Raw genomic sequence first — 13,483 nt, forward strand, 5'->3', positions numbered from 1 at the left:
TATGAGTATGTGTTGTCTCTTGTCACATTGTCATGTTCTAGTTTGTCTAGTTTAAATAATCTAAAAAATTAAGGCAGTTTTGTGTGATGTCTTGCTGTGCCTCACATATATACTGCTTAAAATTTCAGCACCTCCAAGTCAAAACACATTTTTGTATATTTTATTCTAACCCTAAAAGTCTAGAAGTACTACTATTCTTTTGCTATACTAATGTAATAACATAGTTAATTAGTTATCACACAGATATTACATGACAAAACATGGCAAAAATTTTAATATTTCCACAAAACTGTATATGCAACAACAATAAGCTACATGTGAGAAATAAATAATCTTTTGTTATTGCTGGCTTTGTGAGGACAAAATATCCAAAGAATGACAAAAAACAATGAACGTTTTTAACAAGACATCAAGAGTGTGTCTGTTTTTGCATAATTGTAGCTTATTTGGTCATTGAGATGTAATCATGGTTATTCATGTGAAACTTATTGATTTCCAACACATATATAGCCATTTTATTTACTATCCAAAACCACCAGTGAACCTACACATCTTCTGAATTTTTATATGTAATGCTGATCATAGTAAAATGGTAAATAATGGTCAGCGTGGAAAAAAAAAAAGGTTTTCTTTTGGGACCTTTTAGCCATACAATGTCCTGCATGTACTTCACCACTATGAATGTATTTAACCCCTTAAATTCCAGGCTTATTACATACTAAGTCTTATTATTTTGTAACTATTTGGACTTCAGTGCAAACTAATTGAGCTATTCGTAGGTTAAAGAAATGTGTAGTAGAACCTAGAAGTACGGCTTGCTGGTGAGACCTGACCATTTAAGCTGAATAGCATCCCTTAATCTTCTTTTATTTCATTCTGTGTTGTAGATGAAGGGAGTAAGCCATTAGTTTTTCACTCTATGGCAGAGGGAATCTTCTGTGATACATCTTCATTTACTGACTCTACATAAGCAGGTATGCCGCTTTTACATTAGTTGCAAAGCAACAACAGATGTCTAGCTACTCATTGTATTTCTGCTTAATTGAGTTGACTTAAGAATTGAATTAAAATGTGTCATTGTAATGTCATCAGGAAAAAAAATTCAGGCACGGTGATAAATGACAATATTTCTTTTATTTTTTTTCTCTATATTTTAAAGGTTTATTATTTACAAACAACAAACAAAAGAATTTTGACAAACCACCGTTTGTCTGCATAAAGTTGTAAGAAAGTATACATTTTTCTTTCCAGATCAGATAACCCACTAATTTCTCTTTTTCTGTTAATTATCATTATTGTTATTATTATTATTTTTTCTAAACCAAACCAAGCCTTGGTTTACATGTATGAACACAATGAACAGAACAGCTGACTTTAAGAAGAGCTTGTAGCTTGCAGCGTTTTCCCTTCTTTCCATCATGCGGAGTGCAGGTAAACATATTAAACAGTAAATCTCGTCTGCATCCAGGAGACTGTAAACCAAAACGTTTTGTATTTTTTTCTTCCCTTTTATTCGAAGCACTGTTTCTTTGTTCTCTTTTGCATCTTTTATTGTCATTCACACAGAACAAAAACCAAGGGAAAACAAACTATACAAATACATGTGCTGGTTTCTTGAATGCCTCCAAACCGAGTGACTGCAAACGTGTATTTAGCGCCGTACGTGTGTCCCTCCCTCCGGAAAAGCGAGCTGAGTTTAGAGCTGAGAGCAAAAAGCACACTGAAATCAGGAAGCGTTCCCTTCCGAAGGCAAGTGCAGTATCAAAAATAGCAGACACATAGAGTTCTGCTGACCATCGTAACTGTATACGAGACTCTATACACTATGGCATAGCAAGAGATAAGCACTATGTTGGAACACAGCTACCCTCTGACCCCAATAAAAGGTGCATCAGAACTTGAGTCTACAAGACATATCTCCATAGTACTCTATCAACTTCAACTAAATGGAAATGCAGAACGATATGTCTGCATCTATAGACCTCTCTCTCTCTCCATCTCTCTCTCTTTATTTATTTATTATCAGAAAGTGCAATTCAAACACAAAGTTTCTAAGAATATTTTGCTTTGGCCAGTTTTGCTCCAAACAATAACATATCCAACCAAACGTCATCATCAGTGGCTATAACGAAAGTTACAAAGGTGCTCTGGATTTCCTACAATGTCAATGCATTCAGCCATCTTAGACTTACGGTACATTTGCAGTTTACATGGTTTGAAAGCCCTACTAGACCTGGAGAGGTCTGTTATTTAAGCAATTACCAATTAAATCAGTGGTTTTGATCTAAAACCAGTTAAGAGACATTGTCAAGTGCTGTGTTGTTATTGTTAGTGAGTGTGGCTGCACACAGGCCTATGTGTTAGCTTTTATACACAGTGATATGAGAAATTCAATCTAAACAAGTAAAAAATACTAATGAAAAAAATTTTGGCATAAAAAAGTTGAAGTTAAAGTCTAGCATGTAAGAATGTGTGACTTATCCCAATTTAGGTTAATTTATGTTAAAAGAAGGAGCAATTTAACTTTAATGTGAATGAAATTTTGATTCTAATTCAATGTTCATTTAAATTCTAAATTTGAACTATTAAAAATTAAACTGTTACATGTAAACGTCTCTTTTTTTTTTTACATATAAAATTATTTTTTATCCTTACTTATACAAACAGTATTGGATTGACATGAACATCCAGGCTGTGATCTTTCAGTCTGGGCTATTTGTAGGAATCTCAGGAAACTACTGCAGTGTTTCATCAAGAACCATTTAGCCAATTAAATTTAACTAAACATTATTACACAACCACCCCTGGAAAAATGAATGCAGATCTTGTAGGGCTTTCCTTAAAAGTGAACAGATAGCACTTCGGCTTATCTAAGCTTGTGACAGAACGTCTGGCCGTCCAGCACGGTTGGACCATGTGTCCCATGATTCCTCTTACTCTGAAGCATTTGGCCATCTTCATCACTAACATCATCTTCGGAAAACGCAGAACAATTACACAGTCATCTATGCACATGCATGTACCACAGCATGCAGGCGCATGACCCACGCTCCAAAGATCAAAACAACAACAAACAAAGAAAAAACATACAGGGTGAAATATGGCTATAGTTTAGGCACAAATACTTAAGAATGTCCTTTTTGTGAAAGTTCAATGCTTCTGATACACGCACAGATAACGTCTAGGCAGACAGTAAAAAGAAACGAACAAAAAAATTAATCTCACAATACATTTAAAACGTCAACATTTTTAAATAGCTTCTCTTTTAAGTATTTGTGACAATGCATGCTTGTAAGAGGAGGTGGCCTGGGTTTGTGTTAGTACAGTATTGACTCATGTGGGTATGTGAAGTACCATAGTTTTCTCCAGAGGGCTTGAAACTCTGTTCTGGGTCTGAAATGACAGGTTTTTTCAGACAGTGTGTATCACAGAGGCATTTTTCCTAGTTGCTTGCTTTACCAACTGACTCAAGCTGCAGTCATGCTAGCTTAAAAGAGATCATTTTAGCATTGTCTAGCTTCAAAATCACATCGTCCAGTTTCAAAATTGAATCTTAAATCTCCAGTTTATGTTTCCACTGTGTATTATTGGTGAGTTACGTAGCCTGCTAACTGGACCAAAATCAAGGAGTTTTCTTCATATTTTCAGGAGGCAAAAACAAGATGGCTTAACTATCTTTCATCTTTATGTTAGGTCGGGTGAGTTAGCTTGGTAGCTTGGTAGATGAAGATTTTCTTCATATTTATGGAGGTGCTTGTAAAAATGAATGAAATCACAGGCAAAAAAAACTTGTACAGCTGTGCAGTAGTTATGACAGACCCAGTCAATCAGAGTCTCAAGCCCCACACAGGACAAATTCACACACATACATACACACAGGCATACACATAAGAGAGAAACCTTAATGCAAAACAGCGTTACATTTTGCTCCTTAAGATATCTAAACTGGAATAGAGATTTCTGCTCAATATTTCATCCAACAACAGACAGACTCTACATTGTGTGACTCAAATGTGACTCGTCGATTCTTACTGTTAAAAACAACAACAACAACAAGAACAACAACAACAGATCCATATACAGTGCAAGTAATACCAGTTTGGACATTTCATTCTGTGTTCACAGTGCCAGCAGCGTGGCTGAGATGGATTCATTTGTCCACTCATTCTCTTCAAGGAAAAGTTGTGATCTTGGGAAAATGCTGAAATGGTTGATGCTGGTTCTTGTAAACTGTACAAAGGTGAAAAGAAAGAATAAATAACACAAAACTGATAAATTATATGGGTTAAAAAAGGCAGAGAAAGGGCAGTCTTAGTCGAAAGATGTAGCGTGAGCTCTTATCCTACATATTTGAATGTGAGAAAAACAAAGACAAACATAACTATGTTTGGGCGTTACTGCATAGCAATATGTGTCAACTGCTCAAGCATAATACTGATTTTAACATAAAATAGAAAAATGCACAGAAAGATTATTTACTGAGTGGGTGCACTTTTCAGCTTTGTGCGTTTTACAGTAATGATAAGGTCTTATTGTACATGTATATTAATGATACTCCTTGGGGTGTTATATTTTTTTAGAAATATAGGGGCCATTGGGGAACAAACACATGAAATAAATGTGCATTTCCAAAATGTTCCGTCTACACAAACTTTTCTCCTCTCACTGTTTGAATTGCAGCGATGTCTTCTTATCCAGATCATCACTATAATAATAATTCTAATTAGTTTACCCTTAAGCTTCAACAGCTCACCCCAGGGTCATTTTAATATTTATTTATCTATAGATATTTTTATTCTGTACTAACTACAGTATTATGCCATTATTTGCATTAAGGTTTGCTTATCTCTAATGATAATGATAATGATAATCTGTGGTTTCATCACTTATTTTAGTACATATGCATATATGTATATGTAGGTGATATCCAGGCTTCAGACAGAAGTAAGACATTGCCATGATTGAGAATGCACCACACGTTATTCTGTAAATACTAGATCTACAAAACTATTTACAACACACATATAGTTTGTCTTTATATCACAGTCTATTGCATAATGGTGATAATCTTTAGTTTATAAATATTATAAATGTACACATAGTCATTAAACAACATTTCTTTGTGTCCATCTCTGTCAGAAATTAGGAGTAGAAAATAACATCATCCAATAACATCCAACTGCAACCACACTTAGTCTTTAAAAACAAAGAAAAGGAGTGAAATAAAAAGAAAAAAAAGCAGCAAATGCAAGATTTATTCCCTTTGAACCCATAACACTGCCTCGGTCTTAACACTACACCAGTTACTGGACTTCAGAAAGTATTGCAGAGGGTAATTCCGCCTGTATTTTTACCCGCATTATTGCCCATATTGTGGTCCAACAAACATTTCCCAAGAATGCATGTTCTGTGTGTTCTGGTGTTGTGTTGACGAATGTGCTTTTTTTCTTTCAGTGGTTTCAGTGGTTTCCAGTATTGTTTGCGTGTAGGTTTTCCACAGTGATGCCAAAAGCTGCTGAATGCTGATCTCATTTTGTCATCTTCTCTGAGTAAAAAATAAATAAATAAATTCAAAAAGTCACTGTCAGGTTTCACATTGCATTCCAGTTACAAAAAAAAAAAACAACAAAAATTTAAACCAGCCAAGAAAAAAAAGGAAATCCTCTTCGACATGTTAGTCATATATATGAGAAAGGAAGACTTGCATTTATACTACTGTTTCTGTCTTTTTCATATAGTCAATGCCAAGTATTCTAGTTGGATTTACACATATATATTTGTATAATATACATTCTTAAGTTGAAGGGGAAATGTCTAAAATATAATACAAGGGTAATCTGTACAGGATAATCTATGAGGTTATCTTTTAGAGAGTCGGAGAAAAACAAAAATACTTGAGTCTCTTTTTCCCATTTTCTCCATAAAAATGAAGCACAAATCATTAAAAAAAATAAATAAACAAGGAACAAAAGAAAAATCAAATCAAAAAAAGAACGGGATCATAAATTTGATGCGAATCGCATCTTGTCTTGTTCGGTCTCTGTACTGCTCAAGACTGCCGATTCTCTTCTGGATCCTGTGGGATCCCTGTGCTGGATGCTAGAGGGCGCCGCACGCACCGGCGGTAAAGCTCCTGATGACATCTGGCGGAAGAGGGCCACCCTCTGGGGGACGGTGGTGCGGATGCCACTTTGTGGTGCAGCCTGGACAGGCTGGGCTTGGGCCTGGGCTTGGGCTGGACCTGCAGGGGGCTGGATGGAAGCCAAGGATTCGCCAGAGGATGGGTGTGGCCGGACAGGTAGCGAAGTTTCATGGGGTAGAGAAGGCTGGGAGGCTGAAAGGTGGCGAATGTCTCGGCTAAGGCTTCCTGACTGAAGTGCCTGTGTGCTCTTGTGGACTTCGCTTCTTTGGGGAGAAGCCTGTTGAGGCTGAGGCTGCTGGGACGTCTGTTGCTGCTGTTGTTGCTGCGTTGCTATGGACTGCTGGGGAATGGATGGCTGTACCAAGGAGAGCTGCGAGGCTGTGGGTGAGCCATACTGGAACGTTCGGCCAGCCAAGGGCGTCTGGACCGGAGGGCTGCAGACAGCTGCAGTAAACGAACAAGGCGACATGATGCCGCTCGGCTGCTGCTGCAAGGGTGTAGGTGGGTTTGGTGAAGAAGTGGCCAGGTTTCCAGGTGGAACGCTAGATGCAGAGAAAGCAACGCCCTGAGCTATGCGGGCAGCCGGGGTGATGGATGCAGCAGTGCTGTAGGTCATGGCTTGCTGAAGTTGGCTGTTAGTGATAGGAAATGGTGGCTGAGCAGGAGAGCTAATGATGGAGTTTCCAGACATCGGTGTCGAGTTGGCACCCGTTACGGACTGCTTCCTGTCCACCATCATCACCATCTCCCGGTCCTGCCGGATGATCTGCTTCAGCAGCTCGTTCTCTTGTGTATTGAACACGCCCGCATTCAGGTCCTTCTGAAACTTCTGCAGCAAGAGCGAGTTCTTCTTCCCTGTGAATAAGCGAATCCCAAAAGAGAAACAAAAGTTCAGCTGACATCACAGTAAACACCATCAAAAAGGGTTCTGAAGCATTACAGGTTGTGAAATAATGGGAGACCAACGTAGACAGAATGAAGACATAAAAAATGACAGATGACAGGAAGGGGAGGCTAATAACTAGCAAAAACGTGCTAAAGCAGTTTCTAAAATTACATATATCACACTTTTCAAAGTTCCTACACGTCATGATGAAAATGAGTCACATATAAGACATGTCTATGAAGGACTAAGCATTACCACTTCATAAAGAACACAGCACAACATGTAGAACTATCCACTTACTGATCTACTATATTCAACATGGGGCAAGTTCAGTTGTAATTGTACTAAACTGAGTGAAAGTTTTTTTCCCCTTGTTTAACTGACTTGGTTGGCAGTGACTGCGTGATTTACACTGATTAGGTAATCTACTTATCACTGGACAAATGTATTTTATAGATCCAATCATAGTCAAGGTACCTTTTTTAAGGCCATTATGATTGGACAATTGTAGCAAATGACAAGGAGTCATTAAAAGAACACTTTACTGCAGAAGAGAGATTAAACACAATAGACAAACCCTTCCTTCAGGTGTTTGGACCATTTAAACTGAACCTTTAAATATGTCAACAAAAGATAGTGACTGTAAGGTACTTCTCCAACATCGTTTTTGGAAGACAATGACAGACCAAATGATTCCATCAGTGTGAGGTGAAATTACTTTTGCCCTGTCAGGAGACACTGACCCTTCCTCAGGTCAGACGCTCTAGAGGGGTATAGTCAGGGACAGACTTATTCTGTCTGCTGCGGTTGGAATGAATCAATTCAGTGACCAGCATCAATCAGCTAATTCTCATAAGGAGAGGTAGCAGGCCTGATTGGCAGTGTGCAGTTATTTGACAGCGTTTCAAAAAAAATGTGTGATTCAATTGCAATGTGTTACACTGACTTACTTCTGTTTCAAATTTAGGGCCAAGAGGTTTTGATCTTAGGACAACTTGTTGTAGGAACTGATTGGTTCAGTGCTTGCTGCCTCATTAACCCCTTTATTGAACTCTAGGCTATTGTTAGAGTAAGTGTTATGTTTAGGGTTAGGTCAAAGGTAGTTTAATTTAAAAACTATTTAGCTGAATATCAGTAAAACCCACAACTTGCAATCTTATTCTTTCTAAGACTTATATAGTATCGTTGATTAATTATTTAGTAACCAATTTGAATGTAAAGTGTATGTTATGTGGGCTGAATCTCAAATGGCTCTCCACTAACTATATATTGCATTATGTGAGTTATGAAATTTTGCAAGACTGCAACTTATCTAGCAAGCTGTGTGCATCCTGAGCCACTAACCAGTGCAGGATTTAAAAGTCTCAGTGAAATAACCAAACCATCAACAAGCTTGAGGCAAAAGAAAAATAAAATTTCATGGGGAGGACATGAATGTGTCTTTTGTATCATTAATTAAAACTACTGTTGTAGCACACGTGTCCAGCACTGCTGGTGAGGGACTTCTTCGCTCATACATGGACAGGATTTTTCATATCTGTGATCATTTTCTGTAGCCTAAATGACTGCTGCTCCGTTTTGTCTGCCTTCTTCATGGAAAACATCCTCAGTGTGGCTGAGCCAAAATCAACCTAAGCAAATAAGGTAAAGAATTTCTTATTCACTATTGCTGATATACCCACTTTTTGAATGATGCCTTGTGAGTTGCGTGGCAACATTTACCAACAAAAAACACAACTGGCTAGATTTAACTAGATTAAGCAACTGGATTCAATCATTTTTGCATGCCAAGGTGTGTTTAGAGCTAATCAAGGTAATATCAGGTATGGAGTTTAAGCATTTTAGCATTTTATTTGCCCCGGGCAGTTGGGCCATAATTAAGGTTGAACCCTGCCTGGACTTTCTCCACATTCTGAATGGAGATTTTTCATTAAAAGGAAAGAAATTGTAGTACATTACTAGGCTTAATATCTGTCAAGGAATCTGATCCTGAGAGTCTAAGACAGGGCCTGGCTCCAATCCTGGAGATCTACTGCCCTGCACAGATTGGCTCAAACACAGTTGGCTGTAACATTCAGGTGATCCTAAAGTCCTGAATCAGGGGTATCGTATTTGGGCTGAAACTAAACTCTGCTGGTCAGTAGATGTGCAGGGCTGCACCCAAAACTGTGTGCTACCGGACTAAATAATGCCACAAATAGTACAACACTACTAATAGTACCTTCATTTGTGTAGTATCTACAGCACATATAGTGTCATCTAGTATGTGTTATTGGACACAGATCAGGACTAAAGTTGGGCACATCGGGCATAAAAACCTATTGCGTATTGACTGATTAATTACTTGATTTATTACAATTGTACGCTGGTTTATTTAGTAATCTAACATCTCTATGAGCACAACAAAGTGTAAAATGTGGATGGACTTTTGAGATCTAGAGCCAATAAGAAGCACTCGAGTGAAAGATGTCAGTCCCTGACTATGTTGTGATATGTCTTGCAACCTTTTGAACACAATTCTAACCTATGCACCTTCCCACAGGGAGCGAGCTTTATTTATTGAGATTAGTCGTCCAGGTTTTCTTTGATGGTGGTACATTTGTTTGCAGCAGCAGAGCAGAATTCTTTAGTCAGTAAAAATAATTGAGTGAGGTGTCGGGGCACTGAAGGCATTAAGAAATAGCTATCAATCTCTGAGCTGTAGCCTTGAGAAGGAACAGGAAAGGTTTTTCTCTCCCTCCACTGCTGTTTATAGCTCTGCACTCTGTAGCCTTCACCATTCATATCAGTATGGCTGCTGGATATGCAGTAACAAGTTTTACTGCGAAAAGTTATACATCTTGCCAGTGAAAGCATCTTAAATGTAGGCAATCCGTCTATTTATTTGCCATTACAAATATAAAAAAATCACAAATTGTTTGAACAATGTAATTCAAATATAATCTTATAACATGGAATATTAAACATTTTCCCTTCATTTCAGATCACTTGCCAGTATATCACTCATCTCTTTCAAGTCAGCCATCATTATAATTTAGATGTTCAGGTAGAGCAGAGCTGCTCTTCAGTCTAGATGAATCCTATTGTTGAGATAAATGACAATGCAGGATTCTTTAATGTAAGCAGCCAATACAGCTTTCATACCCCACTGCAAACAAGCCCGGGTTAATATAGATCTGGAAACTTTGGCAAAAATGGCAAAGACACTAAAAAACACAGAATTAATCAGGAAATGAATTTGTTACATTCTAGTATGTTACTAGGAGCAGGGACTAAGTTTCACATAGAAAAGGATTTTTATTCTCAGTTTTGGATTTGAGAATAAACTATTGATATTCTCTTTTACAAAAATGTAAACGAATGCTGTTCTGAACGCTATTGATATCTCATATGAAGTACGTCAAAATGCAGCTACAAAAGCTGTCGATATCCTGTCAAAAATGTTAACACTGCAGTTTCAAAAAAGTTAATATTCTGCAACAAAAGTATCAAAATTAAATTGTTAAAGCTATTAATATCCCGTATTAAAGATTTCAAAAATGCAGTAGCAAAAGGTATCAAAAAGGTCAGTATTGACACTGCAGTTACTGAATTTATCAATATCCTGTAACAAAAGTATCAGAAATGCAATCATAATCAGAAAAGAATCAGAAATCAGAAAAGCTGTCAATACCCCACAACAAAACTGTCATAATGCAGTAGCAAAAACGATCAATATCCTTTAACCCTGAAACAGAATCCTGCGTTTTGTCAGCTGTTTGTCAGAGAAGACATAGAGGGCCGTATACTGTGTCAATAGAGAAAGCGCTTCAGGTGCCAAACGGCAGCAGGCTGACAGAAACGTTTATCCAGCGGGACACAAATTACCATGAACAGCTTCTCAAGGAGGACACGACTATCCCTGGGGACATGAAGAGTTCTTGGAAGCCAGGCGTGTCCTTACATACCCAAACACACACACACACCTTGTCGGTTCTCTGTATCGATCAGCGCTGAGCAATGAACACGACTGGCTGAACTCTGTTAGGTGGCAGTCAAGGTTGATTTCCGATTTGGCAGGTGAGAGAATGGCAATTGATTACACCCTGACTTTTTTCACTCCAGTGTTTCATTCATTCATTCTGGCCTGGCAGCAGCCATGATGTGTGATTTATTATTGTTATACTGCAGGATGGACCGGGTCATAATATCAACAACATCTAGATGCTTCCCTAAAACACACATACTACTTCCTACTGCTACAAGAACATCCACATTGTGTGAATAGACTTACATGATGTGTAAAAAAATGTGTGGAGGGACGGTGAACTCTGTGGATAAGGAGTTCAACAAAAACATGTTATTGAGGTGGTTAGTGTATTTGGGGAACAGGAAGGTTTGGGGTTGGGGTGTGGGCAGATAAGGCCTGGAATTCGCTAGCACTAGTAAATCAGCATCTCTCCAATCTCATGTAATCATTATACCTGGTTTAACATCTGCTCTTACATATTTTCAGCCTCTTATACTCTACCCAAAACTAATTTGCAGGTTTTGTGAAACATTATTAGCTTTCATTCCACTAGCAATGCTAAAGTGAGCGTATAGGACCAGGTTACAACAATCCAAGCATACATACATACATACATACATACATACATACATACATACTGGAACATTGGACATTTTGAACATTGGTGTAGAACCCACAACAATCCATGACCTTTAGATTAGGATATCATTCTTAAAGACCATGGCACACTTACAACTTTCTCCAACAAACATCAATAAACACAATTGTTGGGCTGGCCCTGAGAATATTCTTCCCATTCACGCTGTTCTAGAACGTTCTTCTTATTCAAACGGTTCTAGAATTTTGTCTGTCATTCACACTGTTCTAGAATGCTGTCTCCTTATCACACTGTTCCAGAATGCTTTCTCCCACTCACACTTTCTACAATGTTCTTCTCCTTACACATTCTAGAATGATATCTTCCACCCACACTGTTCTCAGATGTTCTCCCTTTTATGTTTTCTCTATCCACATTATTCTAAAATGTCATCTAGAATGGTCATCCTATTTAAAGTTATAGAATGCCCCCCCGCCCCATTCACACTATTCTAGAATGTTGTTTCTCATTCCCTTTGTTCTAGAATGTTCTCCCCCATTCACATTGCTCTACAATGTTTGGAATGCTATTGCCTATTCTGACTGTAGTAATATGTTCTCCCTTCAGTGTTTTTCTCCATTCACGCTGTTCTAGAATGCTGTTTCCCATTGACAATGTTCTAGAATGTTCACCTTCATTATCACCATTCTAGAAAGTCCTCCCCATTAACACAGTTCTAGAATGTCCCCACTCATTCAAACTGTTCTAGAATGTTATCTCCCGTTCACACTGTTCTAGAATGCTGGTTCCCATCGACAGTGTTCTAGAACGTTCAGTTTCATCATCACCATTCTAGAATGTCATCCCCAATCACACAGTTCTAGAGGGTCCCCACTCATTCAAATTGTTTTAGAATGTTATCTCCCATTCACACGGTTCTAGAATATTTTTCCTCATTCCTACTGGTTTGTTTGGTTTTGGAACTGTCAGAATGCTGGTTTTTGTTGGGAAATGCTTTGTGCCATGGTCTTTAAAGCAAATGTGAAGACTGAGTGGAATTATCTTTTTTAGCCTTTTTTGCATAATGTGAAAAATCATCCAGCAATATTTTATTATGACAGAGCATTTTATATGAAGTTCCTTCACCTCCTTAGTGGCTTCATTGTTTTCTCCTTCATATTCTCTCAGGGCTCATTGGGAGCATTTGGTTTTATGGCTCTCTGCCTGCCTCATTCTTCTCATGGCCCAATAGCCAAAATGTCTGCCTTCACTTTTTAAATTAATGAGCGGGACACAGTAATGCGTGGTATGGTGCACCATTGAGCTTAAGCACCCAGCGAGGCGGCTGCCACCTTGCTCTTCCAAGCTTTATAAATAGGTGTGAGTTGCAGTTTAATTGGGAAACCTACCACATGCTTCCATCATTGGCCATTTTATTGGAAACACCTGCCATATACCAGTATAACACCCACTAATACACCAGTGACATGCCAGTATCAGTGCTGTGCTGAGAGTTGTCCACCATCATTGCTTATGACTGTAGATACACAGTAGTTGTATATAATAAACTGGGAAGTGGTATGTTTTTAGTATGTTCTCATTGATGTGTAAGGTAATATGCAGTAATAGTAACCAGGCTAAGACATTAAGAATAAAGATGTAATTCTATATATTTCTTAAATTCTGAAGCCCTGAAATCATGTCCATTTCAGTGACAAACGTTTGGTTAAATAGTAAGCATGCATTGACAGTGTAGATTCAGTGCCCTCCATAAGTAAGTGGACAGTGAAGTCAAAATTGCCATTTTTGCAGTTTACTCATGTTAATTGGAGTAACAATATAAAGTATGTGAATATGAGATAATAAATC

General features: G+C 38.0%; 1 protein-coding gene across 4 annotated transcripts in view; it reads right to left on the bottom strand.

Moving 5' to 3' along the window:
* Nucleotides 1–1,127: 1,127 nt before the first annotated feature.
* The window catches only part of LOC108438107 (potassium/sodium hyperpolarization-activated cyclic nucleotide-gated channel 1), a 169,738-nt gene continuing 157,382 nt past the window's right edge, over nt 1,128–13,483 (bottom strand). For 2 of the 4 annotated variants that reach the window (XM_017715703.2, XM_017715694.2), the window contains one exon: nt 6,661–6,997. In XM_017715703.2, coding sequence (XP_017571192.1) covers nt 6,811–6,997 — 187 coding nt within the window. In that variant the 3' untranslated portion in view covers nt 6,661–6,810. Of the gene's footprint in view, nt 6,998–13,483 lie in introns of all 4 variants that reach the window. The other 2 variants (XM_037546019.1, XM_017715686.2) reach the window with 2 other exon arrangements.

Source organism: Pygocentrus nattereri, chromosome 16, assembly GCF_015220715.1.
Source record: "Pygocentrus nattereri isolate fPygNat1 chromosome 16, fPygNat1.pri, whole genome shotgun sequence".
NCBI classification, from domain to species: Eukaryota; Metazoa; Chordata; class Actinopteri; order Characiformes; family Serrasalmidae; genus Pygocentrus; species Pygocentrus nattereri.